Consider the following 24,566-nt stretch of genomic DNA (forward strand, 5'->3'; position numbering starts at 1 on the left):
TAGTGGATGTAAACATGGTTTTGTTTTGATCCCAACTGTGGGATGTGTGAGGGTGTGTGGTGTTCGTTCACTGGAATCAGACTTGTGAGAGGACACATGGTGTTTGTCCACCAGAAGAGGAACTGCCTCTTGTAGAGGCATGGTCTTTGCCAACCGATAAACATCCTAGTGTGAACTCTGAGAGGATGTGTGTGTGTGTGTGTGTGTGTGTGTGTGTGTGTGTGTGTCTGTGTGTCTGTGTGTGTGTGTGTGCTCCCCAAACCAGAGGCTTGGGTTTTTGGTTTTGCCATTGCTCCCCATCGTTTAGCTGTTCATCAATCCACTTTGAGATGGAGAGAGAGAGAGAGAGAGAGAGAGAGAGAGAGAGAGAGAGAGAGAAAGAGAAATGCTCCAGAGAACGCTTCAAGGTTCTGGGTTCTGGCTGCTGTGGTTGCAGTCACTTTTGCTGAATTTCTGGTGTGTTCCTTAACGGGTCTGCTGGAATCCTGACGATAAAGAGTAGAATTGCTCCAAGGCAATGAGTCTAAAAAGGTCTACTTCTCCTGTTCCCCATCCACCTCTTTTCTCTCCTATCTGGGAATAGATGGGTTGGAAGGGAGGTATAGGCATAAAAGAACCCCAAATAAAGTAGATTTGAAAAGGTTCCAAGGCTACACTACTTCTTTCCATACCACATTTATTACAGAAGATATGGGATGTCTACTCTATCCCTGTATTCCAGGATCTAGAACTGGCGCCTGTAATCTAGTAGGTGCTCACTAACGATCTTTAAAGTGAATGAACATATCCGGGAAGAGATAGCCACACAACCGTGCCTGAAAGCGCCAGAAGCAGCTACAGAAAGCTGCCGAGGTCAGAGCCAGTTGCCTGGGAGCCAGGGAAGGGAAAGGCAGAGCAGCTGTTCACAGAGCAGCTGAGAGCAGTTGGGTTAATGCCTATCATAAACATTAATGGGCCAGCTGCGAGGCAGTGTGCCACTACGCAGTGTTTTTAAAGAGTCAGGAGGAGAGGATTCAGTGTCACAACATAAATTAACGGGAGGTTACCGGGTTCGGCTGTGAAGAGTCTTCTATCCCTGTACCACAAAGGAGAGAAGCTCAGTGAAGAATGCTGCGCCTCCGAGGGGCACACAGTCTTCATTGCCACAGCGCTGGAACCAGAGCTTTCCAGAGTTGGGTGTTTTCGCCACAGGGAGATGCTGTCCATCCCTGCTGGTCTGGCTTATGCTCTATTCTCCTTAGGGGTGGGTCATAAGAGCCTTTTCAGCTTCCCTCCGTACACACTTGTTCAGCCACGTACTCGTCCCATGCTCCAAGTCAGGCGCTCCATTACTGATGAGCACAAACACGGCTCTTTTCTCTTAGCTGCTTTTGTGGTACCCCCTTCCAGGGTCTGGGTTTTATTTCAGGAGCATTATCCTCTTGTAGAGTCTTAGCAATCATCCAGCTTTACAGCTTGTCAGGCAGTGCTCTGTACATGTGAGGAAGTTATCCCCTCTGTTCTATATAGATTTAGTAGTACATTTTTAAATTTTTCATTTTCCATTTGGAGAGGACCTAACGCAGAATCCCTGCATACAAAACACACATTCACGGGAACATTCCATAATCTTTGGTTAAACTGTGCAACTTAACTAGCAGGTGAAGCAGACATGAGACGCAATTATCAGTAAGAGAAAGGAGAGAAAGAGGAAGGGAGAGAGGAAGGTGAGAGGGAAGGAGAGGAGAGGAAAGAAACAACGGAGGAGGTAAATAGACGCTGAATGCTCACAACTTCCTACAAATTAGAGGAGAGCTCGTTAGGGCTAAGTTCTTAATTACACATGATTAACAGATACCGCCATAAGAAATATGGATATTTTGTGAAAATAAATTAACTTCTTTCCTTTTTCTTTTTAATTTTTAATTTTTTTTGGTTTAGAAACTTATAAGAACATGGACACACAGGAATAAAAAGCAATTTAAAAAGCATTAGGCTTTTAAATGCTAAGTATAATGAAATTCCTGTTTGATTTCCCTTAGCACACGAATTGTAGCAGAACAATTCTATCCGTGAAACAATTCTGTGAAGCCGTAATCAACCTTTATCTGATCCCACTCATTTCACAAAGTGGATGACATATTCTCATCAAGCACATAACAGTGGGCACATGGCAATTCTCTTATCAGGAATATTGTTCAATATTTTTTTAACCCAATTGAAAGAACTATGCAGATGACTGTATGCAACATTGTGTTTTCTAGTTTAAAGGCAATCTATAAAAGATACAACAAATCTATAAATATATATAGAGTTTATAACTTTTATCTATCATTCACTTATGGCAAATCAATTTTGCATCCTGCATAGAGAAAAGGCACGATGCAGGAGCAGTGATTCAAACTTAAAACTGTGCATAATATTTAACAGCCAGTTAAGTCTACAAGTTTAGACATTCTTTAACGTGTACAATGAGCTGTCATTCTTCAAAGAAAATTGTCTCCTCAAATCTTTCTATATTTCAATAGAAGTTGGCGGCTGCAGTAAAACATTATTTTCTAACTGCCTCTGAGATTTCTGGCTCTCCTAGAACATGAACACTGTAGCGTAAAGTACAATCAATAGCTCTTGTAGCTCATCTTAGATGCACTTGTGCTTAAATAAAGAGTACACCAATTTAGTTCAGTGGAGTTACAGCATGTTGCCTATGAAGGGGAAGATAGGCACTTTGGGTTCATTCCAGGAGTGTAAGAGGATCAATCATGGGCAGTACCTACTTCATAAGAATGCACTGAGGCACGCTGGGTCTTTGTTTCTTTAAGTTTAGAAGTTGCCATACTTACATAATCAATTTGTGATGGCTGATTTACTTCTTTTTAAATATTTGAGAAATCTTAAGTGGACATTTTTGGCTTTAAAAATGCTATCAAATCTAACCAGAACTCAGTGTGTTTACAGACAAAACAATTAATAGCAGGGCAGAGAGAGACCCCACTTTCTATTTCCTGAAGTCCCCCATAACCTTAACATATAAAAGTCTTCAGAAATGACAAGTCAAAATACTAATATGCAATCCAAGTATTAACAAGATTACAGATAAGGTAGGTGTGGTGATTCAGTCCTGTAATCCCAGCCCTTGTGAAGCTGATCCAGGAAGGTCATGAATTAGAAATGGACATGGCTAAGAATCAAGTTTCAGACCAACCTGGGCTACATGGTGAGACTATCCAAAAATAAAAGAAGTAAAATTAAAAGTAAAAAATAACCAAGAAGAAAATAACAATGAAGCCCTTTCTTGGAAATAAAATAGGACAGGCAAAATAAGAAACACGAGGTAGATATTTGACCCTGGTTTGCCAAAGACCCTAGCTTGAAGTTGGCTTTCACTTAAGGAGCTACTGAGTGTTCTGTGATGGACCATCCAAGAAGGAAGGAGTCACAGGAGTCACAGATCCAGCAGCCACTGGAATGACCGTCTACCCACACCAGATGCTGGCTCGGGATGCTTTGCTACCAGTGAGGGATGAGAAAAAGCGAGCTTCTGGGGGTCTTCAAAAGATCTGCAACTCCTGTCTCCTTACGTGCAGAAGCTTTGATCTCAGAAGCTGCCACAAAACATTCAGTTTTCGCCAAGGTGAAACCAGTATGAAATGTAAATTGCTCAATGGGATTTAAACATCTTCTCTGGAGATTATGAGTCTAGAGCTCCAGGAAATCACGTTGTTCTGAACTTGGGAATCAAGAATCAAGGATGGTTTATGGAATATCTGTGATGTATAGTAAGTGAGAGTCAACTGTCTTATTTACCCACAGGCTAGGCCCTCACACTTGAGACACCTGCATCTCACAGAAAGTTCTGCATTAATTTAGGTAGTAGAGTGGATCATAGTAACCACAAAGACAGACTAGATGAAATTAAATAAATGAAAACGAGAAAAAGAGTCTTTAAGGATAATTGAGTACAGGTAAAGAAAACAGGTGAAAAATAACTGTTAGCATAAGACTAATGATTTACATTTACAGGCAACGTATGGACTGTGAATTCTCTTCACTGTCTAGGAAACTATTCGTCAGTAGGAAACAAACAAAAGGCAATCATCATAGGGAATGATGAAGGTAAGAGAAATGGTATTTTCATGCCGAGTAGGTTATTTCCCCCACATGCTTCCTTATTCACTTAAAACAGACAGAGAATGCAAAGTTGACTTTTGACAGTCTGGGTTATCCTCTTGTAAAGTTACTTAAAGATAATCATAATGGTTTTTTTTTTAATTACACGATGATAACTATAAATTATGTCCCATGAACAAGAGTTCAAGGGTCTTTGTGTCTTCCAAACGCAGTTAGCATTAGATAATTAACAACATAAAACGAAGACTAATATTAGCAGTAAGAGCAACCATGGAGATGTGTATTTTCCTGGTAGTGAAAAGTGTAAAAGCTACTTATAAAATACCAACTGTGCCCACCATAAATTGCATTGTTCCAATAATACCAATACAAATTAAACTGAGCAGGCCCTAAAATACAAACATGGATTAAATAGCTCTTTATGTGGAATATAATTACACCATTTACGTCACTCCAAACCCAGACTCCCAGGGTGGTTGCTGATAAGATGGTACGTTTTTCAACATTTCAGTCTGTGCAAGTATTTCAGAATTTCCTTATGAGTTTAGAGGTTTGCAACAGTCATATTCCCATCCACCACCCAATTATAAATTCTGAAATGCATGTTGAAACAAGTGATTTCTTAAAAATGTGTTTAGCACTACTCCAAACAAAAGTGCATTATAATTAATTTACAACTGCAAGCACAGTTAAGCAATTAGCTTGTTATTAACCACGAGTGCATGCTATAGGAACTGTTATTTGTATGGGCAGCATCTTAAGTAGGCCTGACAATGACAGGATGTTTTCAAAATAAATGAGTCTGTGTAGGAGAAAGTGAAGTTAGATTCCACCTCTAATTATATAGCAGTGGTTTTTAACTGTACGTGGATTGTATCAGAGCAAGAAGAGGGCCACCCTTATATATACGTGTGTGTGTGTGTGTGTGTGTGTGTGTGTGTGTGTGTGTGTGTGTGTGTGTACGAGCACACACATGCACATGCATCTGCACATGTCCCTTGGTTATGAGGAATTCATGCATGGTTAAATAAAGCAGCTCCAGAGAAATAGAGCAGAACTTTTGGCCCAGAGGGGGACGTAACCCCATCCTCCTACACATCTGGCAAGCAGCATTTGACAACTGTATAAATCATGGTCTCAGCATGGGGATCTCAGATCGGTGATATTTAACTTCAACTTAATTTTTGTTTTAGTTTTTGGAGTAATTTGTAAACTACCCATGCTTGGAATAAGCTGACACAGTGTTTGCTCTCTTGGAGATTAGTTTCTTATAAGCACATTTTTTTCACTACCCGAATTAAGTATATATAAACTGTTTCTTAATAATTTTAATATTTCATAATTCTGATCTTATTGTAAAAAGAAATCATACACATATTGAGGAATATCAGAGGATTATATCCTTCCCTGAGGAAGAGGTGAGCACGGTTAAATGTGAATAATTACGATTTGATGCTATCATAGCTGTGAATTCCATGTTGAGCTTTCATTAAGCCTTTATTCTATACAATTTTCTGGTATTTACTGTGAGTTGTTGAAACTGTTCATGGACCATTTAATGGGCCCCTCCCCTTATACTCGACAGGCTGATATTTAACAAGTCCCCATTATCAGTTAACCACTGCCTTCATTACTGTGTGAACATACACTGGTTGTCTTAAGAATGTTAAACCACAGTTTCTTGCTATCAATGTGGCCACGTGCGAGGCCAATGCCAACCCAAGTCTAAAGAAATGAGCTACAAAACCTAAGAACCTAGAGCCATAGTTTCTAGCCTCTCATGTCCAGAGTTACATTAACCCAGTCCACAGGACTTGAGTATGTGCAGCTCAGTTCATAACCCATTGGCATTCAAGGGCCCAAGTCTGCCAAGACCAGAAGAGCTATTCCTCATCCATGACTGACTTCTAAGTGTAGCCCAAACCCTCAGGTACCTACCTGCCTGGTAATAGTATTCTATATGTTTTTATCTTCACATTTTGCTACCATCCTATACTTTTAAAAATTAAGTAATTTATTTGTTCAATTTACATCTCGGTTGCAGCCCCTTTCTTCCTCTCCTCCCAGTCGCACCCTCCCTTCCTCTTCACCATCTCCCCTCACATATTCCTCCTCAAAGGGGAGCCTCTCTGCCTTCCCACACTAGCGTTATCAAGTTGTACCAAGACTCAGCACATCCTCTTCCCCTGTCCACCGTTTATACCCCACTGGCCTGCTCCAGACATGGGCATCTGTTCACTCAGTCCTTGCCGCCTCCTCACAGCTTCTGGTATTTCTCCCACTGGTTAGTTTTGATCCTGTCTTTATATTTGCATGGGATAGATAGCTCTCTTCTTTATAGCCTTGAGCTATATCGTACTTCTTCCTTGGTCTTCTCTGACAAGTATTTTCCATATTACCCACTCATTACCCATGTCCTCCGGATTCTTGTTCCCAAAACTATGAATGCTTTCAACCTTCCGTTGCTGTGCTGAGACTAGGCTTCATCTTCTCAGTTGTACCTATTCAATTAGTAAATATAATACTCGTTCAGTCTTTACACATTTATAAAAATTTGATAATGCCACACACAGTGTTGTTAAAAGTTATACCTCTGTAAATTTTATAATATCTAGGCTCAAAGAGCAGTTCTCTCTCTCTCTCTCTCTCTCTCTCTCTCTCTCTCTCTCTCATTTTTTTTTGAGACAGAGCTCTGTCTAGGAACTCACTTGGTACCACCACCACCAGGCTCACTACTCTGTTCACTGGAGCAATTTGATTACTTTCCACATGCTAGCTCTGTACCAAGCCTTTCCCACAGAAAGATGCTTTGGTCCCACAGCCTCCACCATTTCCTATATACCAAGTTAATATCTCCCCTGATTACCAGCAGTTTACTTTTAAGAACCACATTAGAAATACTCACAGCCCCTCCTTCCGGTGTAATTACTACTGTCTTCCCAGGTTTACAAGGAAAATGAAATTAACAGTTCCACAGAAACTATAACCACTTGTAAAAGCATCAGCAAGATGGAACTATTTTGCCTAGGAAATATGAGGCTCTGAGAAGAGAGCTGACATAACCGGACCAACCCCACACAAATACTGAGAGACAGAGCCAGCCTTTGTCAGACATGCTGCTTTATACTTTAAGAAAAGGACTATTCTTTTGAGACCAGTCTTTCAGTACTGGTCCTCTACACTTTTTTCTCTTGCACTGTGGAATCACATGGTATTCTCTATTATTTTTGATCATACAGTTCCAAATATGTATATGTGGAATGGGTGGCTCTTGATATCTGCTAGGTTGGTTTTAGTGTTAACTTCCCACATCTGGAATCACCTGGGTTGGAGATGTCGCTTGAAGAAGCATCCTGATGGCCTTATTTGAAGGGGAAGAGCCACTCTGATTATAGACAGCCTCTTCCAGCAGACCCCGAGAAAAAGGGTGTGTCAGAAAAAAAGATCATATCGCCTCAGGTTCTCTTGGTCTCTTGGCTCTGTTCCTTAAGAGAACCTGACTAAAATAATATCCAAACAAGGCCTCTCTGACTGTGTGAGTATGCCCCGAGTTCATTTTGTATCAATAATTTATGGCAACTTTCTCCCTCCTCCAACTTGCCCAGTCCTCATTGGTCTCTACTGAGTGCTTTCAACTCATTGCGATGTTTTTCATGGTGTGTAAGATTAGCTACTGGCTGGCATTGATTTCTTTTTCTTAAATGCCTTTTATGTGTGTTCCTTCTAATCCATCCCCAGTATTACTATTCTACTGTGTGCTTCCAAATTCCTTCCTGGCATAATTTCAAAGGCTCCATGAGCTACCACCCTCTCTACTTTCAGTGTCTATTTTTCATAGCCTTCCAGAAAACAGATGACTAGAAGTGCCTGCTTACTTTAATCAACTCTAGTGTGTTTTCAATTCTCACTTCCCATATACCTGGGCTAAAAGAGGGTTATTTAGTCTTTTTTGGTTTACTCGCCATGTAACTTCTTTATAGCATGGTTGGCCTTAAATGCCATTCTCTTTAGGCTTGCACATCTGTATGAATTCAGAGTTTCCATAGAGATGAGGCTTGGCACACCTGGGTAGATTTTACAGCCACTGGCACAAGTGTGAGTTTCTTGTTCAGTTTGCTTCTTTCTGGATTGAGGTCTTGCTTTCATTTGGCAATGCACACAGACATGCACAAATCTATCTCCTTCTGCGACAGCCCTGAGAGGGAGGCCTCGGTAAACAGAAACAAATGCTTTGACCTTACTTGCACCAGTGCTAAGGGAAGACAGGGGGTGCGCTTCTACTTAACGAGGTGGGATTTGGCTCTTCACAGAAGACATGTAATCCTCTTACATGTATACGGTTTCCTGTAGACTTTAACATTCCTATCAGTGTTTCCTGACGGGAACATAGTTCTGTAAGTGAGAATAATATGGCTGGGAGAGAAACTTTTCACTCAGAGTTTTGCAAATGACTGCATTCAGCAGTTGAACTTTCTTTTATCCATCCTCATTATCGGCATCCATTTCTTTAGTGAAACATCATCTGAGGATTTGAGCGGGATGGACATGGGGGAAGGCTGACTCTGCCCTTGGAATCAAAGCTTATTATATTAAAAGCAGAGAGGCTAGTGCAAGGAGATACTACCGAAGCAACAGTTAGTTAACACCATGTAACTAAAGCATTCTGCCTCAGGTTGCCCATCTCCTTTAATATTTATATTTAATTTATCACCGAGTTTTAAAATATGCATATTTTACCTGCAGTTACCACAAAAGCCACAGAGATAATCCTACCTCGAAACACATAAAGGAAATGAAAAAAAATGCCTCCAAGAGGCATGACTCACTTATATTAAAATTCAGTCTCTGCTCTGAACTGAGCCTTCCACTCTTGAAGCCAAAGCCTGTGGCATCATCAAACCCATCCTGGTGTCATGCGCACAGGATATTTCAATTCTGAGAGGTGCCCTACACTGTCAACTTAATTTCTACAGTCTAACCTGGTCACCCTTGTTTTCACACTTTCAGCAATTATATTTAAGAGAGAGTCTCTTTCAAAGAATTACTCTTTAGGGCTGGAGAGATGACTCCATGATTAAGAGCGTTTGCTCCTCTAACAGAGGACCTAGATTTGTTTCCCAGCACCCAGTGGTGGCTTATGATGATCTTCAACTTCAGTCCCAGAAGAGCCATCTCCTGCTGGCTTTATAGCACCATGCACACAGATAGCGCAAAGGCATACGTGCAAGCAAAACACTCACACACATAAAAATCCATATATTTTTAAAATGGCTCTTATATTATTTTATGATACTTGTAATTAATTTTTGGTACCTTTAACCCAACAACAACGGCTTGAGTTGTTAAAGAGCATCATGCGCTTTGCATTCTGGCACTGTTGTCTTTATGTTGGTGGCGATCTGTTTTCTTTAGATAGGGTTTTTAGTGTATAGGGAAGGGTGGCTTTGAACTAAATGCTCCTTCGGCCTCATCCTCCTGAGCTGAGATTAGAGACATGTCGTGGATGTGAGCATGACCACATCGCAGACAACAGTGCCTCAGACACATGAGAATGGCAAAGGTTTCCCCTGGTCTGTGTATGAGTGTTGGCACCCTGTGCAGAAATTAAAGACAACAGCATCGTCCTGCATGTTAACAGCCTGGGTCTGCTTCCCTACAAGACCTCCTACCGAGGTTAGCCAGCCCACCTCCTCCTTCAGCTGTCTACAGTAATCCCATCCTCCTCTATTCAGGGGGAACAAAGTAAATGCTCTGAGTTTCCAGGCTGCTGCTGGTGCATCTCCATCAGAGCACACGGCCCAGCTTTTCTGGACTACACATGAGTGTCTGTCCTTTCTTAATTGTCTTATTACCCCACTCAGGTTTCCAGGACTCAAAGCTGTGTAAGTCGCTGCATCCTTCCATAAATTCACAGAGGGGAAAAGAGATTTCTATCCCTTACAAAAAGGCTTATGGGTAGAAGGGTTTCCTGGGGTGGGTCTCAATGGCCCTCCATTCCTAACTGGCAGGCCCACAGTAAGAGACAACGTAGCTCATTTCTAAGTCTAGAAGTACCCAAAGGAAACCACTGTTTCTTTTCCCCAGAAAACACATTCCTCCCTCCTTCAACAGAAAACAAACCTAATGAAACGACAAAGGCGAAGACTACACACGTCTCCGACTACAGCTCTTAATTACTATAATCAACACGGAGGCATATGTTTCCCCCAGTGAACCTGTGGAAATAATTGTCTGGTTTCGACCTATGTAGGAGAACACGGCGGACTCTCTGTAATAAAATCGTGCCTCTATTTGGAAAATAAAAATGCAAAGATATAGAAGTTTGTTCTTTGTACACACACACACACACACACACACACACACACACACACACACAAAATATATATATATATGTCTGCCCTGGGAGAGAAGAGACTGAGTGGCCGATGGCTGTCCTCTGGATCCTGTTTGTTTCCTGTGCCTCATAGGTAAAGGCTTGACTTCTAGCCTTTGATCCTAGGGGACGGTTGTGGATCCCTTATGAGGAGTGGTGAGAGCAGGGCAGACCACTTGGGTTGCATTCTGGAAGGAGATGCTAGGAACTTGGCTCTTACCTGCATCTATTTTTACAGCCCTACTGTGATGTGCAGCCTTACCACACTACCAGAAGCACTGGGTCAACTGACCATGAACTGGAATCCTAAGAAGCAGAAGTATGATACTTCTTTCCCCCTTTAGGTTGATTTTCCTGAGGTAGCCTGTCACAGTGTCAGAAACTAACACTCGGATTGACAGTTTTGACACCTGATTGCCTTTATCAGACTGTGTTTGCACTGTATTTCTATATGTTTTCTACACCAAAGTGGGTGATAAGATAATGGTGGCTGCTGATCTTTACCTCTCCTTTTCTTTCTAGGAAGAAAATGTAACACAGGACAAAAGTTACTAGTCAGAGAGTTAAAACAATGAGACTTGCAATATGAGTAGTCTGTTCCAAATCCAGTTTATATAACTTATTGACTGATTTAGAGCCTATGATTTGTATAAACTTGGGAAATTGGATAAATCAAACTTTAAAGATTTGATCACAAATTAAGGACTTTAGGAAGAAATTAGATTATGAAAAATTATGACATGAAGCATACCTTACCAACATAACAGACATACAGATATACACATGCAGCGTATATATTTCCACCTTTGGAAACCAAGTATTATGACCACCATTCAATTACAATTTTAAAACACACTGTTCTTTCAACTTTCTCTGCCTATTTTGTACTCTGCCCTTTATTCAAAAATAATCCTTATACTGGGTTAGTTCATACATTTTTAAAAGTAGAAAAAAAAACCACCTTCAGTTTTAGGAGATTCTTTAAAGGCAAAGCACACAGAGTCCCTTAAACTATTGTGTGAGCAGTCTGTGCCTCTCATTGTGATGAAAACTAATTAAGAAAGAACAAAAATATTTTATGATTATAAGACCTGACGTCTTCATTTCTCATAAATATTACGCGGTGAAAGTAAACTGAAGAGGAGTGTTGGCACCTCACGGTGTCGAGAACATCTTAGACACAAACATGTACTCCTCTCTCTCCTGATTCGTCTCCATCACACAGTGCCACAGTGTTGTCTTTCTGAGAAAGGGAGCACTTAACACTTGACAAAGCAGGTATGGTCCAAAAGGAAAATGCCTGGGTGTCTTTTGAGCCAGCTTTAAGGGAGTCACTGTGGGTAGCAAAATGAATATTACTCCACAGATAATTTCACACTTCTAGGAGTTTCAGGACCCTTACTGTTTCCCTTTGTATCACTAAAACTTTTACCCCTTTAAGCATAGTTATTTAAAAAAATAAAAGTATGTAGATTTCTTTCTTCTACATTACCATTTGTTACAAACTATGAACCCATATTCCTTCCTTATTCAAACTGAGCACAATAAAACTGGGTAGAAAAATACCTGGCTCTTTATAAAGGATAGGAATCTCAGATAGTGGACCCTGAAGTCTCGCTGCACTGAATAAAGCACAGATATGTTGTTATAGCTGTAACTCTGTCTGCTCTTTTTCTTCATTCTTCCTTGATTAGAAGAGAATTACATACGTGAGTTTTAAGTGTGCATCCATTAAATAAGTTGACAACATAAACAACAAAATAAAGCAATGGATCTTTATATTTCTAGAAATACAACGATTAAAAATATTAAGTGAATGAAACATATAAGGAGCAGTTAAGATATATATCTAAATTTATTCCTGAGTTAATTCAACATAGTCCCAAAACAAAATTGAAGTCATAGATTTGCCTGGTAAGCCAGGGCTAGGACTCTCCCCTCCTAGGGTGTCTGTCAAATCTCACAGCTATCCTAGAAAAACAGGTGTAAATATACCTAAGCCTTGCTCCACACCAGTGGTTCTTAGCCTTCTGAACTCTGTGACCCTTTAATACAGCTCATGTAGCAGTGACCTCCAACCGTAAAATTATTTCATTGCTACTTCATAACTGTAATGTTGCTACTGTTATAAATCAAGACATGAGTATCTGATATGCAAGATATCTGATATGTGAGCCCTGTGAAAGGGTCCTTTGACACCCAAGGGGACCATGACCCACAGGCTGAGAACCGCTGCTCTAGGCACCGTGACAAATTTTACACTAGAAGAAATGACAGCAAAGCTAGCCCCAGTGTTTGCAAGTGAACTGTGTGTGAACAAATCTGCCAAGCATGAGGTCTCAGCGAGGTCACTTGCGTTTCTGAAACAGCTTTGAATGGCAAGAGGGGAGCGTGACTCATGAGAGTTTACTGTATGGTCATACTCTCTCTGCGCCACAGAGGATCCACCGAGAGAAGACGGAGGCTCCATCAAAGTGGACACAACACACAGAGACAAACCATTTGCAAGGGAATCCAATGTCACTGTAAGCCACAGAGAATTTCCACACACAAGACTCTCTTCAGCGGTAGAACAGAAACATCAGAGTGAGATTAGGACTAGCGGCCGCAGATGTAGCTGGCAGTGCTTCCCTGTACTGTCTATGGCCAGGCTTGTGCACTACTTTGGTCTTGGGCTTACCCCTCGCTGTTCTCTTTTCCAGGGAAAATGGTATCCGTTCCAAGGATGATTCCCAATTGCGCTAGTTCGTTCATATTATACCTCTGGTGATGGGATATATCAGGCAAACTTTAGGGGGTTTTGGTTTCCTAAGATATTTTCCCTTGCCTTGGTCCTTGGGAGATCTTATGATGCAGAGTAAGACCCAGTTTATTAGCCCTCGATGGATTGCTTTGTTCTCTTTACTTTCCCAAACTGATGCTGAGAACTCCTGTGTGCAGGAGATAGGCTTGTAAATTCATCTGGAATGCTGGGGACCACATCACTTTCCTACGTCTCTCAATTTCACAATGATGGGTGTGACGTAAGTCCTTTCTCAATTATTTTGACCTTGCTCAATCGAGCTATGTATAGTTTCCCAAAGTGGCTATTTATTTTCTTGGATTACTTATATGATAATTTTTTTTATATATTTGGCTTTATTTTTCTTGAACTCTAGAAGTTTGGTGTTCATCTTTCTGTATTGATTTTCTGTTTGATTCCTTCCTATTCTTTTCTTTCTTATACTGCAGAACTTTTCGAAAGCACAGTGACACATTTTTCTATTAATTACATAGTACTAATATTTAGAGGATTTTATGGGCATTAGGGGCATGTTTTCTGATAGACATTCAAGAATATCCAATGTGCAACTAACCAGGGCCTGGGGAGCGGGGGCTATGGAGACTGACACTTCAACCAAGGACCATGCATGGCCTGAATATAGGCCCTTTCACAGATGTAACAGAGATGGGTAGCTCACCCTCATATGGATTCCCTAGTAAGGGGGCTGGAGCATGTTTCTGACATGGACTCTGTTGCCTGTTTTTTGATCATTTTCTCCTGATGGGGCTGCCTTGTCTGGCCACAGGGAAAGAAGATGTGTTGAGTCCTGATGGGACTTGACATGCTGAGGTGGGGAGGTAGGGGTGGCTCCCCTTCTCAGAAGAGCAGGGGAGGGAGGAGGATAGGAGAAACAGGGAGGAAGGGCAGGACCAGAAAAAGAGGAGGGAGGGGGCTATGGCCAGGATGTAAAATGAATAATTAATATAGTAAAGAAAAAAAAAGAATAGCCAACGTGCAACCTGACAATATTGATTTCTAAATGTCATTATCTGTAAGTAAGAAAAAGAAATCCAATCTTGTCTAGGTCTCATTGCGTGAATGGAGCTAGAAGTGCAGGGAGGCTGCCCTGTAAGGTGGCAAAAGCCGACGACGGAAGAGAGCTGAGTGTTGTAAGTCCACACTGAGCTGTCCCCAAAGGCTCTCTGGGTCTCAGTCTGGCCCTTCATCTCCTCTGCCCTCTCACTGTTTTCCAATGCCACAACCTCTCATGTCCTGTGTCTGGATAACAAACCAAGAGGCTCCGACAAAAGTCAGAAAAACATGAGTGACAAAGTCATTCTATTTTCAGAATAAATCGCTTCCTACCAAGCCCCATATAGTTAGCCCCTGCCTTAAGAGTGAGGCAGAAAAGGAGCCAGCCTGAGTCACTGGGTGCTTTACAAAGCTCTGCTGCCCTTCCTAGAGGTTCATAATAAAACATCTATTATTTCAGACACAAAAGCCTATCACAATGCCTTTTAGAAATTTTGATACTTTCTTTTTTATGCATATTACACACAGTAAACACACACACACACACACACACACACACACACACACACAACTGTGCTTAAGCCATCATTAATATTAGCCAATTCACCCAGTTATGTTTTTATTCATATATTGAATGAGCACAGAAACATGCAATGTAAACAAAGTGCAATGTGCTTTCATATCTGATTTTGGCATTTCCTTAACACCTTGGCTGATATCCAACATATATTCACAATATAGACATTGAGGTCAGTCGAGATTGAGATATAGTTATTTATGCAGTTTTGCTTTAGTACTGAGATGCAGTGAAAGGTGATAGTTAATTGATATTTAACTGATAACACTCACTAATGCCAAGAGTAAATTTAGTGATAAATATAAATGCCTCAACCCAGAAATAGCCCAACTTGCCCAAATAGAAGAGTCAACAAGCAAGTACAGAATAGTGCGACTTTAAACCACACAGGAACACAAAGCTATTTAAAACTCTGCTTACCTCTTGTCTGCAGCCCCTTCCCACACGCCTCGCTGGTGCCTGCTCTCCCCTGTCTCACAGACTCTGGAACCAAGATACAAGGGCTCCATTTCTGTGGTTTCCACCTGTGACCACAAAGAAGAACAGAACAGGACTGTTAGCACAACAAATATGCAGAGGAAATACTTGAGATATTGACTTAGAAGTGCAGAAATAGAAAGACCAGGATTTAATTAGCCTGGGTTTGAAACAAACTGCGTCTGCTACCATAAGCCTTGCCAGTCACTTATGGCTAGTGAGGTCATGGACCCCAGGCAACTGTAACTTCTAACTGCATTCTAAAGCCTTATCTCTATACCCATGGATAAGTGTAGCTCTAACCCTTCATGAGAGAAATCTTTTTCTGCAGCAAATTGAGAGTATTGGACACATTCACAGTGGTTCAAAGTACAAAGAACAGCCGACCATACGGGACCCAACCCCAACACATACACCTACAATGTCTCAGGGAGTACCACTGAATGAGGAGATAGTGGATTTTAAGATCCAGAGAATCAGGACATCTTCACTGGGATAATGACTTCTATATAAGACAGGAAAGTTGTACCTAAGAAATTGCAAAAAGATGGCAGCCTTGACAAGGCCTGCTCAATGACACCATCCGATGGCCTGCCAATACAAATATAAGACACTTCCCAGGGTCCCGGTCCTACATAAAGAACTACAGGTAATTAATTGATGTTGAAAGAGGAAGAGTACCTCAACCGAAGGATGGATAAAGAAACTGTGGTACATTTACACACTGGAATACGATTCAGCTATCAAAAACAAGGAAATCTGGAAATTGGGGAGGCAAATGGATGGAATTAGAAAATTTCATTCTGAGTGAGGTAACTCAGACTGAGAAAGACACACATGAGCCCAACATAGATGTCCTCTGGGAGACTTCCACCCAGAAAGGAATTGGACAGATACTGGGGCTCAATAGCTGGACTCTGAGCTAAGTGCTGAGGGTCCCATGGAAGAGTTGGAGGACGTCAGGACCTGGAGGGATCAGTAGCTTCACAATGAGACCATCAAGCCCAGGGGGATTTGGACCCAAGGGAAGCACTAAACAAACTGATGCACTAACCAAGGACATTGTAAGCAGAGAGCCTAGACCGGCTGCTCAGATGTAGCCAATGGACAGCTCATTCTCCACATGGAGGGTGGGAAGGGAACAGGGACTGCCTCTCCTACCCATGGTGGGGAGGCCTGGGGAAAAGAGAGGAAGGTGGAAGGAGAAGTAGGCTATCCAGATGAGACCTGCTTGCTGTGGTAATATGGCAAGGGAGCGTGTCCCTTCTGTCAGAGGTCTAGGGGAGGGGAATAGGGCCAAAGAGGGAGCGAGGGTGGTAATGGGAAGATAAGAGTGAGGTGATAGCAATTGGGATATAATGTGAATAAATCACAATAAATCAAATTTTTATAAGAATGAAAGAAAGAGCAAGAGTATGTTTTCTACAGAGATATACTCCATGACAGGTTGTCAAGCCCAAATAGTCAGCCTTAAACACATATATGTATAAAAACGTTATATGTATATATATATATACATATATGTGTGTGTGTGTGTGTGTGTGTGTGTGTGTGTATATACATACATATCTATATACTGATACATTCACACATATGTGTATTACAATAAATGAATAAAGAATATAAAAATCCAGCCTTAGTGAGTGCTAAGGATGGTAAGAGTTGAACTGTTGACTTCACTCTCCAACCAGATTCCTGATTACAGCCGTGATTCTCCTTTGGGGAATTTGATATTTTCGTATAGAAAACTGAAAGGAGAAGCTGAAAAAAAAACACAGATTACTCTGCCTATTTATAGCCATTAAAAAATGTCAAGATGAAAGGGGAACAATCCACATGCCCTACTAAAACAGAAGATTCAAAGTTTGACCATCTGAAATCTTGGGGCACAAACTTCCACCCATGCTCTTGTGCTTCTGTCTTCTTTCTGAGTATGGTACTTTTAGGGTCCAGGCATAACTCTGCCATTTCCAAGAGTCATGGAATGAAATGCAAAAGGTTCCTCTAGGGACTGACTTTACCCCAAGTTCATCTCCGGGAAGAAGCACGCATGTTACCAGACGAGATCGCAGGACTTGCTTGCCTCTGAGGAAATGGTCCCTAAGGAAGCCATCTGGCTTCTCTCTGCTTAGCTCCCTGAAGTTAATAAAAGTGTCTATTTTTCACACAGAGGAAGGCTTCTGCTCTTAAAATTACTTCTGCGCAATATTCCAGAAAACTCAAGGCCAAAGTCTGAGAGTGGATTTTGTTCTTTCTGTTAGTGTGCCCTTATGGTCTGTCTCTTATAAAGCCAAGAACTCAGATGAAACAGGAGCTACTGTGCCCACTGGCCCACACTTTATAGCTCCTCAAAAATTATGACCATTAATGAAAAACATCACTGATCCCCTTCAGATGGCTTCTTAAATGAAAATGACAAAAGAGTTTGGTTGGAAATCATGAAACTTAAACAGGCAGCATGTTCAAGATCAGATAAATCAGCTATTAACTTCCACAGGATTTAATGTACTTTGATTACACATAGATTCCCTCAACATAGTCACACCCACAATAGCTCAGGTGGTGAATCGGCATGTGTTATTCGTGTGGATTCCTCAAGCTGAGTTCACACAGGCTTCTCAGGCCAACGTGAAGCCAGTGTATTCACTCTAGTTTAGTGAGCTGTGTAGACAGAAAGGGATGGAAGGAGATTTCAGAGTGCCTTTGGTACAGTCTCAGGTTTGAGATAATGAACTACAATTCATTCACAGTAAGTGGCAGCCTGAGACTGGACTGTTCTGGTTATGTGCTCATTGGCTCTTGGTTATGTCTCACCATCAATTATGTATAAAGATTAATGTCTTTATGTCATTCTCTTCTTTAATCTCTCATTTAATGTACTGAATGATTCAGGATAACCTAGTTGGCATGTCACCTCTCTTCTAATTTGGTAAAAGTGGACATATAGCCTTAATTTGGTTATGTGAATGAACCAGGAGATGATAGTGATTAAAAGCAAACAAACACTACCTAAACTTGTGTTTTAGGATAGCTTTACCCAGAATACTGGTGTAGGGGAAGCACACTCTAACTGGAATTAGAGTGAATCAGCATTACAGCATCTTTTACGAGGATCAGAGACTTGTGTTCCTTTGGATGCAGTTTGACGTGCACATCAGGAGGTAGGAACTGCATAAGGCAGAAGTGGTTTCTAAGGAAATGGCAGGAGGTAAATAAGGAAAAAAATCAGTTCAAACACACAGAGTTAAATTGAAGGGCTGCCAAATAGCAAGGAGGGGGGAAAACCGACTGGTCCACCAATGGCTTCTGAGATTTCAGCAGATCATAATGGCTCTGGGTTGATTTAAATGTCTGATAACATCAGATTTGGCTAAGTTTTTCACTTGGCTACTTTCCCTGAGAGTGCTGTTCTGGACATAGGAGTTTCAATATTTACCTAAAGCACAAATGGGTAATGGCTGACAGTGATGCCACAGCAGCCCCCGTGGTTCTGGGAGCAGGGACAGCCTGGACCTGATCCCAGTGATTATCTCCATCCTCTCCAAACTGTCCATCAAATTGGCATGATGGCGTGAAACACAGACAGAGCAGTGGGGTTGCACTTCTCGGTGGTACACTTACATCGTACCTGAAGTGAGCTCTCCTTGGAAGTGCAACGAAACTACGTTATTCCTGAATAAATTAGCGCTTAAGCCTCACAGATTTAAGACACAGTTTCTGAAATTATCAGGATAAAACATTAGATAAATTTTCAAAAATACATTTTTGAGTGATTTGGTAAAACTATATGAATTTTAAACCACGAGCCATTATCATAAATCAGCGACTATGTTTAAGATTATTTAAAAGCAATGGTATCATTGAATTTGAAACTTTCAAATTGTAAAAAACTGAAAGATTAAGACTAGAAAAAGAAATTTGGATATGGTTTCATAAACAGTAATTACTAATTTCTAAAAGGGAAGATAGAAGGAGCATAGAAAATTAAGTATTAACCCTTTTCTCTTATTAAAAGGAGGGGAGTTGGGGATAAGTATCATCAAAGAAACATTATATATATTGGTGAAATGTACCAAGAGTACCTTGGGGACACACAGAGGAAGGGTATGCAGGCTACCCTGATGAGGCTCGGCAGACTGTGAGGAAGGAGGGCCCCACCAGAGGTCTAGGGGAGGGGAATAGGGTGGAAGAGGGAGGGATGGTGGGAATTGGAAGATAAGAGTGAGGGCATAAGAATCAGGATGTAATGTGAATAAATTATAGTAAAAAAGACATAAAAAAGAAATTTACCAAGAATGAATAAAAATGTTATTATCCAATTGGCTACTAAACATGCATCTTATTTATTTTTGAGACTGGAGGCCTATCTATCTATCTATCTATCTATCTATCTATCTATCTATCTATCTATCTAATTATCTATCTATCTAATTATCTATCTATCTATCTATCTATCTATCTATCTAATTATCTATCTATCTATCTATCTATCTAATTATCTATCTATCTATCTATCTATCTATCTATCTATCTCTTGAACTCATGATCCTCTTCCCTCAGTCTCCCAAGAGACAGAGAACAGGTGCATGTTATCATAACCAGCTTGCTCTTTAATGGCTTGTTGTAAATTCTAAGATAAGAGAAACAGGGTAAGTATGTACTTTATGGTGTGGTGGTATTTTGTACATTTGTATGTTGTGTTTGCACATGTATGTATATGTATCTGCATGTGTTCATTTGTGTGCATGTATATGTATGTCTATGTATCTCTGTGTGTATCTGTCTATGTGCATGTATATATATGTACGTGCATGTTATGCATGTATATGATTGTGTGAATGTGTATGTGTTTATATGGTGTTTGTGTGTGTTTATGTATGTGTGTATGTGAGTCTGGGTGTATTTGTGTATATATGTGGTTTTGTGTATTTCTCTAGCTATGTGTATGTGTCTATGTGTGTGATTGTATATGTGTCTGTGTATCTGTATGTCTGTGTCTACGTGTTTCTATGTGTATACATTTTTATGTTCATGTATGTAAGTCTGCATATGTGTGTATCTGTTTATATGTATGTACATATATTTTGTGTATCTATATATCTTTTTGTGTGTATGTGTATCCTGTGTATATATTTTGTATGGGCCTATGTGTTTATATGTGTTTGTGTCTGATTGTGTGTGTCTATCTTATACATTTGTGTGTGTGTGTGTCTGTGGTGTGTGTGTGTGTGTGTGTGTGTTTGTGTGTGTGTGTGTGTGTGTTCTATATAAAAATCCTGTCTCTCTTTGGATCATTATCTAGAGAGCTAATTGCAGAAGAGGCAGCATCCCAATAGCTCACTTATAGCCAATCATGCTCCAGTTTTACTCTGCCATTAATTACGTATTCATGTTCTTTATTCCTTTTGAATACATTCTAGTAAAGAAAAGAAAATTACTGAACATTTGCAGGTATAAAATGTTACAACCTAAGAAATTCACTAAGCAACCATATATAAGAGAAAATATGGTACGGTTATGCTCAGGCCTAAGGAAATTCAAAAGTAACTCATTACCGGTATGTAGGACACACTGAGATATCTTCACACTCTCTCTCTTCAAATAAGGTATCTGGGCACTCGTGACCTCCATTGGCTGCTTCCTGAATGATAATCCTGTATCGAGACTGTTTTATTGTGGTATTTCCTGAAGGAAATGAGAAATAAAATTATAGTCCCTGTTACATCGGCACAGATCAAATCCAAGTAGCACCTGGAAGCAAAGTGACAAAGAGTTAAGCTAAGCATATTTGTAATGGGAAGCTGAGATGAGGGCAGTGAATGCTGGGAGCTGGTGCTCAGTCACCCTCCTGGGCAAGAAGCTCTGCGCTGAGGCACTGTAAATTCAAATGTTATTTCAGATTTGTATGTTCTTATGGTCAAAAACTGCTTTCTATGGTCCTAATGTATTTTTAGTTAAAGTGGCTTTTAAAAGAAGCCTTGTGTTACATTTGATGTGTATGTGTGTGTGTGTGTCTTCCTTCATGATGTCTATGAACCTAGTGAGTGCCTTATGGATACCTGGGAATAGCATCTAACCCCCAGACCTAGAGTTACACTCAGCTCTGAGCTGCCTTTTGGGTGCTGATAATAAAACTCTCATCTTTTTCAAGAGCTACAAATACTCTTCGGTGTTGAGCCATTTCTCCAGCTCCAAATGCATTTTAACTTGATGATGCCTTACACATCAGGTGACATAAGAACACCAGATCATGGTGTGGGGCTCATATCCCCTCCTGCAGCTCAGAGAGCAGCTGAAGGGCCTGGATTTCCATTGTTCATCTCCTTCCTCCAGTATGAAGTTTCTCTTTATAGACTGCTCTATATAGTAACAACTCTTCTATTAAAATTAGCAATTCTAATAGTATCTGATTTACTTATAGGTATTAGTTTATTAGGTAACTTAGTCTTCATAATCAATATGTTTGTGAAAAGACAGTACAACTGAAAGAGGACAGAATATTGTTTACTTCAAAAATTTTCTGAGAAGTATTAGTAGGCTACTGACTGGGCATACCACAGTGTTCCCTTGGACATGTCACTCGGTGCAGTTTTCAGATGCCCTCTGCCACCTGCCATCAGATGCCACCACCACCAAATGTCCTCTATGTTACCATGTTTAGCAAAGATTTCATTCACTATATTCAAAATATACTACCAGCTTTAGAATTTCAAATAAAATTCCAGTATGACAGAACTTACAATAGAACTGGAAGTAAAGGGCAGCAGATACAACCCTGGTAGTTAAAAGACACACGCAGTGTAAGGAGGGTCAGAAGATGGAGAAATCATTTATTGTTTGGCTTAGAAAACCAAAGGTTTTACTCTAAGCACAGACAGCTACATAGCAAAATTAAAGCACAAAGGACAAAACCATTTCAAGTCAAGGAAAAAGACTGAGACGTGGCAGTGTGCAGAACCTATAGGGGAAGCCATGATGCTCTCAACGAGAAAACGTGTGTGTGTGTGTGTGTGTGTGTGTGTGTGTGTGTGTGTGTGTGTGTGTGTGTAAGTGGGGAGTGTGAGAAGAGAGAGGCACAGGAGGCATAAAGAATGAAGATGGGTGTGTGCAGAAGACAAAGGAACCAGTTGGTAGATGTGGGACAGGTAATGGGCTTAACCATGTTAATAAGTTAATTTCTAGGAAGCCAGTAAACTAAATGGAGCAAATCAAATGGAGGAAAGAGCATTTGTGGCAATTATGCATGCAGGTGGATTTTTAAAAATTCATTAATACAAGAAGACTTACCTAGAAAGACAAGTGACCCACAATTCCCCTCCCTCTGCCTCCCGCCTCGGAAGGATCACGTCCAACTATTCTTTTTATACTTAATTTAAATCATCTGCTTTTGTTATTACTTCTTGATGTCCAACCTTGAAAATTACATGATGGTATTCTGCTGTAGTTGATGGAAATTTACCTTCCACTAATTTTCAGTTTTTACAATTATTTAGATATTTTCATGCTTTTATTATTATCTTTTAGCCATTCAGTAGCCAATAGTTGTTTGCAGCCCATACTCCTCACTCTTACCTCCTATCTGCACAGTCTCCACTGGTTTGCAGTCCCCATAACTCAGTGGATTTTCCTCTCAGTTGCCACCACCTTATGCTAGTTAGGGCCACACTCTCTGCAAGTTATGTCTGTTTTCTACAAATGTGTTTTGATCTCCTATCTAAGGGCAATATTTCCTCTTATTCCTGAAAATAACCCGTTCCTGTCTTTTGTGAGACCTTCAGAAGGAAAGAGGAACCTAGCATCTGTGCATGTCCTGACCTTGAGCCAGAAGTGAAGATGTATAGGCTCTTCGCCATTTGCTCTCCAGATGCATGCTGTCCCTGTATAACCTGCTGGGCACCTGGGGAGGGAGCTAACCATGCCAGGATGCCATCAGCCCTATTGCACACTGGCTCGTTTGAGGTTTGTCTAATGGAATGATGGTCACACGACTGGGAAGGGGACCAAAAGAGGGCAGGAGACAAGAGATCATAATGATTACTCCATTAGACACCTTCCTCCCAGTCACCTCCCTGCTGCTCCCTCCCCCATCTTCCGAAAGCCACCCTTCCTGTTTTTACACATCTTTATTAACACTTGTCTCTGCCTTTTGGTTACGGTACTTGCATCCTTCCCTATCATCGATCAGTATCCCAAATGTCTCTTGCCTGGGTCTCAACCATCATCCCTTGTTAGATCAGGATAACATTGTATATTCCATGGAAATTACCCCTTATTAAACTGTCCCATCTGAAGGACTTGTTTCCTACCAAGGAGCGCCATAATTCCAAGGAGAGAGCTGCTCTCAAACAAGGCAAATGGTATGATCATCTGCCTCCCCAGGTGGGCTGGGAAAGAGTGAGGGAACAGCAACAGTCACTGAAATGCTGCTTCAGGATCACAGTCTCTTCATCTGGGTATTGACAGCACTTATAGATAGTCACAAGTTAGGAGGAAGTCTCCCCAAACACGCTCAATCATTCCAGACATTACTCTTTAGCTAGACTTTGTACATGAGTGTGGGCTTGTATGTATGCCACTCAGATATTACCTTGGGAGACATGAAATATATATCCAAAATAATGGGAAGAAATGAGTGAGCTGTGTGACAGCATTACAAAGGCGGATAAAGATTGTTGAGGAAGGCCTGCCCCTTCCACGGGGATATACAGGCAGTTAATGGTTGCAGGGGGTAAGATGGGCATTTTCGTCCCTCGTTTAGTCACTAGTCAGTTGCTCATGCTCCTGGCTAGAACCCATTCACTCATTACCCTGGAAACAACCCTAATTGAAGCACCTGAATAGGGTCAGGGCAAAGGGAAAAGGAAGAGACAGACAGACAGACAGACAGACAGACAGACAGACAGAGACATAGAGAACAACCAGTGAAGGCATGACCAGAGGGCTTAATAGACTCAGTTCTCTGTCTCTCTCTCTCTCTCTCTCTCTCTCTCTCTCTCTCTCTCTCTTCTCTCTCTCTCTCTCTCTCTCACACACACACACACACACACACACACACACACACACACATTTTGCTTAGATGGTGTGACTCCAGAGTAAATTGTTCAAAGTCTGTGTAAGAGTTACACTAATAGGTTTTTCAGATGGAAGCTGAAAAAGGTGGATTCTATGGTTAAAAAAAAAATCAACTAGCATATGGGTAAATTCTCATAGAGGGGAAAATAATGGTCTCTTTA

General features: G+C 40.9%; 1 protein-coding gene across 5 annotated transcripts in view; it reads right to left on the reverse strand.

Annotated features, from left to right (window-relative positions):
* THSD7B (thrombospondin type 1 domain containing 7B) overlaps positions 1-24,566 on the reverse strand; it is an 837,579-nt gene that overhangs the window by 323,486 nt on the left and 489,527 nt on the right. For all 5 annotated transcript variants that reach the window (XM_084778453.1, XM_084778450.1, XM_084778452.1 and 2 more), the window contains 2 exons: positions 20,889-21,018; positions 15,277-15,380 (listed from right to left, as the gene is read on the reverse strand). In XM_084778453.1, the coding sequence (XP_084634579.1) occupies positions 15,277-15,380; positions 20,889-21,018 (234 nt within the window). The remainder of the gene's footprint in view (positions 1-15,276; positions 15,381-20,888; positions 21,019-24,566) is intronic.

The sequence above is a fragment of the Acomys minous genome, assembly GCF_964271855.1.
Source record: "Acomys minous genome assembly, chromosome: 1".
Lineage (NCBI taxonomy): Eukaryota > Metazoa > Chordata > Mammalia > Rodentia > Muridae > Acomys > Acomys minous.